Source organism: Cicer arietinum, chromosome 3, assembly GCF_000331145.2.
Source record: "Cicer arietinum cultivar CDC Frontier isolate Library 1 chromosome 3, Cicar.CDCFrontier_v2.0, whole genome shotgun sequence".
Classification (NCBI taxonomy): domain Eukaryota; kingdom Viridiplantae; phylum Streptophyta; class Magnoliopsida; order Fabales; family Fabaceae; genus Cicer; species Cicer arietinum.
This window is the reverse complement of record NC_021162.2, coordinates 49,418,386-49,424,039: the sequence shown is the minus strand read 5'-3', so window position 1 is coordinate 49,424,039 and position 5,654 is coordinate 49,418,386. Positions and strand designations below refer to the sequence as shown.

The window sequence follows — 5,654 nt, the reverse complement described above, 5'->3', positions numbered from 1 at the left end:
AGCAGCTATACAAAATTCTTATCGCCTGTGAGAAACCATCTGTACCATCTAGCTGATTGCTTTGGCACACGTTTGAGATTATTATTAAAATCAACATATATGAGTCCCCATTTGTCAGAAAAGCCTTGGTGAAATTCAAAGGTATCAAATGCAGACCACACAAAGAATCCTTTAACATTCACTCCCACACTGCAAATGTAAACATGTAGAAAGGGTTATTATGTATTCATCAAAGAACTTAGCACAAATGTTGCATATATAACATGAGTTTAAGTACTATGTATTGATTAATTATGTAAAAAAAAAAGTTAAACTATCATCTAATATTAGTATGATATTATTTTCTTGTATTATTTTTAAAAATATCTTAACAAACATCTATATAAAGAGATTTGATTGAAAGATAATGTTGCAATGCTCGTCCTCTATTAAGTTTTATTTACATTTTTGTCCCTTTATTTTTAGATTATCGATTTTAAATCTCTAGATAAATTTTCACTTAAAAATTCATTTTCTTGTCATCAACTCATAAGTCACGTAAGCGTCTCACTTATCACTAAAATCCAACTTCAAAATATATATAGATGGGAAAAAATAAGTAATTTTATAAATTAGGGATTAAAATCGTAGATTTATATACAAGGAAACCCAAATTACAAATGAAACAAAATAGAAGGATCAAAACTAAATTAAAGTCTAAAACTAATTACATTGAACTCACAATATATGATGTATACCATATAGTTAAGATAAATGACTTACTCAATTGCTTGTTTTACATAATTTATATGTGAGGCAATATAATCAACCCGGTGGTTGTCTTTCAATGGCTTGGAAATGGTTCCTGAACCTATACCTATAAGAAAGAGGATTTCATAATCAAACAAAAAATGGTAGATTGGTTAATAAAAATTAATTAGAAAAATTAAGAAATGTGAGGGTATGGATAAACCTTTATAGGGTGCACTAACCATTTTCAGTAATGTAGATCTTAAGATTATTGTAAGTTTCCTTCAAGTATACTAACACGTTATACAATCCTTGTGGATTTACAAAGCTCATAGTAGCATTATCCTACAATTTTAAGAATATTATAACAAAACATCAAAATAAGTAATTAAATAGCAATATAAATTGGCTTAAAATAAATAATTTTGCTTAAATTAATTATCTCACCGTGACACCTAGTATCATTCCCTCATCGTTGAATACTGTGATATGAATGGGAAGAAAAAAAAAATAGTAGTGAATATCAATGTTTCTTTTAATAGAAATTGATTTGTATATGCAATAATAAGAATTTGTTGTGAAAAAAGAAATTAGACTTACTGTCTTTTACTGCTAACGAATCATAATTGTCCAAATTACTAATAAGCAATTTGTTTGGTTGATCTTTACCATAAAAAGATCTATAATAATTTATTCCATAAAAATCAATGCTTCCTTTTAGTAATTTTTTTTCCTCTTCAGTGAATTTGGGAAGCCTATCTCCAACTAGACTTTTCATGCTTTGAGGATAATCACCCTTCATCACTGGCTCCAATACCCTGTATATGTTTAGTAAACAAAATACAAAATATAAAATATTATTAATACACATAATAAACACTATGAAATGTTTAAATTAAATTATTTTATAATAGTATAAATTAATTTCACAGATTAAAAATAGTTGCACTAACCATCCTGTATAGAAATCCCTAAGCCTTACAGTAGCAGCTACATCCTCTGGTTTTCTACTGAAGGGAATATAATCCTCAATTGACATAACAATTCCAATTTCTCCTTTTTGTATTGCCTTCATCATATTAACAAATGTTAAATCCAAAATGTAATTTCACTATTAATATTTGTTGTTAAAAAAACAATATATACCTGATATTTCTCTCTATATATTTGCACTGATGCAGCGTGGGAAAGGATGAAGTTATGCATCAAATTATATACTTCTCTGCACTCTTTTGTAATTTCACATTTTTCAGCCATAGGATTATCAAATCCGTGCATATAATTAAATATCGCGGTAATTTCTGGCTCGTTGAATGTAGTCCAATACTTAACTCGATCTCCAAAGTTTTGGAATAAAACATCACTATAATCCTTAAAATGTTTCCTGAATTTGATTTTCATTATGTTTAAATAATTAATATGAGAATGAAGTAAATCTATAATGTTTTGATTTGTCTAACAGCGTCTAAAATTAATTAAATATAAACAAAAATAATAGTTAAAAAATTGACATATTTAGTTTAAATTTTCATCTCAATAAATCAACTTTTAAAATATATTTTTTGTTTGTATTTCATTTTGGGAAAAATATATCTATATGAGATAGCATATATGATAATAAAAATTACTTACACAATATCAGGATTCAAGAAGCCTCCATTTCTAAAAAGGTTTAGTGGATAGTCAAAATGCAAAATTGTCACGAAAGGTGTGATATCTACATACAAATACACCAAAATCTTGAAATTAAGATATTGTCAAAATAAAATTAAGTTAGTGATTAATCTATTTAATGTAACCAAATCCATACCATTAGAAATTAATTCATTGATTAAATTGTTGTAGAAGTCTACACCTTGCTGATTTACACCTCCTTCCAAGGTTCCATCTACATTATGGTTAAAATAAAGAAAAATATAAATAATTGAATAATTAGCTTATACCTAGATTGTTGTTGTCAAAAAAAATATATTAAGAAAATTACCAGGCAATATTCTACTCCATGCAATAGAAAACCTATAAGAGTCTATACCAAGTTTCTTTAACAATTTCACGTCCTCCTGTAAAATTATACAAAACAAAAAAATAAAAATACAAAAAACAAAACAAAAAATATGGCGGTGATAAAAATAGTTTGCACTTTTTTTAGTGAGAAAAATTAAGTTTAGTGATAAAATATAGTTTTTTCTCTTTCATTTTTAATGTTTTTCGTTGAATAAAAGTCAAGAATACTCCATTGTGGTTAAAACTGAAATCGCGACAAAATAAATATGAGAGCTTCCATCACAATATTATTTGCTACAATTGTTATATTTCATCATGTTTAGATTTTATTTTGTTTTTCTAAGCTTAAAGCATGAGATAAAAGCAAATTGAAATTCATTTTCTATCAAGAATCTTAATTGTGAAAGAGATTTTATTTCATTTGATGGAAAAGTTTTCAGACAATAAAAATAAAATATTTTTCACAATTTTCTTTTGAAATAATTTTCTTGCAATTACACTTGAAACAAATTATTTTAGTTAATGATTTGAAACGATGTTTTAATAATAATAATATTACATTTCCCAAAAAAAAACTCAAAAACAACCACACTTCAACGAAATTGTTTAAGCATTTTTGGTCAAATTATTCTTAAAATTGTCGTAATAACATGAAATGGTAATGATAACTTTTTGTACTTACAGAGTAACGGTTATAATGGTCGATCATTTTATCACACTTCTCAATATCTTTAATTGATCCTGCGTATTATAATAAAGAATATCAAAATTACCACTAAAGTAAGCAGTTAATTAAATGAAAAAATTATAAAGTAAAATAAAAATGGAGCTTTTTCTTTGTGGTGTAAAAATTGTGCATCTTCTAATCCTTATACATTTCCATTTTTATAACACAATGGCTTTTTTTTTCATATTGAAAAGTTTAAATTAGATTTGAAAATTCTTAAGTATTATTTTTTTTAGCTTAGCACATTGGACAACTTTTCTAAATAACTTTTGAGATGATATTACCAAATATAATTAAGTTATTCCTCATTATAATCAAAATGAACCAACAAATCTATTCCTAACCTGTATCATGCATAAATATGTCATCCCAAACACTTAGTCCTCTCCCTCCTTCACGAGCCGACCCTTCCACCTTTATTCAGTAATATAATATATTAAAGAAAGAAATAAAAAGATTAAATTATATTACATATATTATTAGAGATTATATTATATAGTCCTATAATGCATTTTTCACCTGTAAAGCAGATGTTCCAACACCGAACAAAAAATCTTGGGGAAACGTATGTCTTGATACCACATGTGGTGTTTTCCCTGAAATTATAGATTATATATTTTACTCAAACTTTTAATTTTAATCATTGGAACATAATTAATGAATCAAATATAATAACTTGTGCAACAAAAAATAAACTAATGCAATGAACAAACCTTTACTCTCCACTGGATTGTAGGAAAACAAAAAAATGAAGAAAATTGCCAATAAATTTCTGTAAATTTTTGGACATTGTGGCATCTCCATTAATTACACCAAATTTAAGTAAAAGCTTTTTTTTTTTTAAAGTAAAAAAGTAAAAGCTTTTGAAATTGATATTGAGATAGAAAGAAAGTTAATACACATGAGTATTTATATATAGGATAATAGTCAAAAGAATTAGGTGTATTACAACGTATACTCGTGTGATGTTCTATTTCTAGAATGAAAATGTTGATATGCCATCCAATATATTTGGTTTTAATGTTTGAAATTGGTCAAGAATTATTAGAAAAATACTGCTAAATTGAGTTCACGTTAATCCAGCATGACAAGAGCTAGCCAATATACAGAAAATAGAAATAACATAACATTAATACTCTATAAGGAGAAGAAAAAAATTACGAGAAAAAAACACCAAGCTATATATATCTTCTTTTTTTTGGGTACAATATAGCTAATCTATTTATTTACTACTAATACTAATGTCAACAAGAAACATGTTCATTTATTTTTACGATATGATATTTTCTTGACAAAAAGATATACCACAATATAATAAACTTATTGTTCGAATAATAATTCTACAAAAATAGTATTGTATTGTACTGTTAAAAATATTTACGAATAAAATAAAATTATTAAAACAGAACTACACATTCTCAACATCGATTAAAATGTACATGACACCAAGTTTATATAAAATCAATCAAAAAAATAATAATTAATTGATCTCATTTAAATTATAATTGATTAATAAAAATAAATATGATAAGAAATGAGTTTTTTTTACTCAAAGATATGAGTTAAAGAAAGTATTGTTAGTTGTGTCTCCTCTTGTGTTCTTCTTCTATTAGAGACGGTTAGTTTAAGATTATTTTTAGTTTGAAATCATTTATTTTTCTCTTTTCTCTCTATTATTATTTAAATAAACAATTTTTTGTATATATCTGATTTTTTTTCTTTCTATTTTGTTTGTGATTTAGTCGTTTAAGTGCAATGTTGCTTTGTTTTTCATCGTAGTATGACATTTTTATTTTTCATCTCGTTGCGGTATTCATTTGATTCAGATCGGCATATCAACTTCGATCAAATGTATATTGAATCAACCAATTTAGCATCATCAATATAGATGTTATGCACACTTTAATTTTATCATATTTTTAGGTGTTACCACATTTGTAGGCAGTGGAAGAGCTTGAACTGAAACATTGTAGTGGCCAATTTTTTAAAATTTAATGGATGAATAAAAGGTATAATATTGTATAAAACCAAAATTACAACAACATACATCACAATATCTATATTAGTTAACATATACACTGACTACAATTATATAGACTTATATAATTTGATTTTCACAACCTTGTCACAATTAATAATTATATATTTTTCAAATTTTTTTAACATAAATATTTTTTCTTATAAAATTTATCTA

At 25.5% G+C, this 5,654-nt stretch overlaps 1 protein-coding gene across 1 annotated transcript; it reads right to left on the bottom strand.

Moving 5' to 3' along the window:
• Positions 1-5: 5 nt before the first annotated feature.
• Positions 6-4,264, bottom strand: LOC101512483 (beta-glucosidase 30-like). Its single transcript, XM_073366439.1, has 14 exons — positions 4,174-4,264; positions 3,980-4,056; positions 3,805-3,874; positions 3,416-3,474; positions 2,714-2,789; positions 2,540-2,617; positions 2,362-2,446; positions 1,876-2,113; positions 1,683-1,798; positions 1,330-1,547; positions 1,177-1,211; positions 972-1,074; positions 763-856; positions 6-189 (listed from the first exon to the last, which is right to left on the bottom strand). The coding sequence occupies exons 1-14, from the start codon at positions 4,262-4,264 to the stop codon at positions 6-8; spliced, it is 1,524 nt and encodes a 507-aa protein (XP_073222540.1).
• Positions 4,265-5,654: the final 1,390 nt, after the last annotated feature.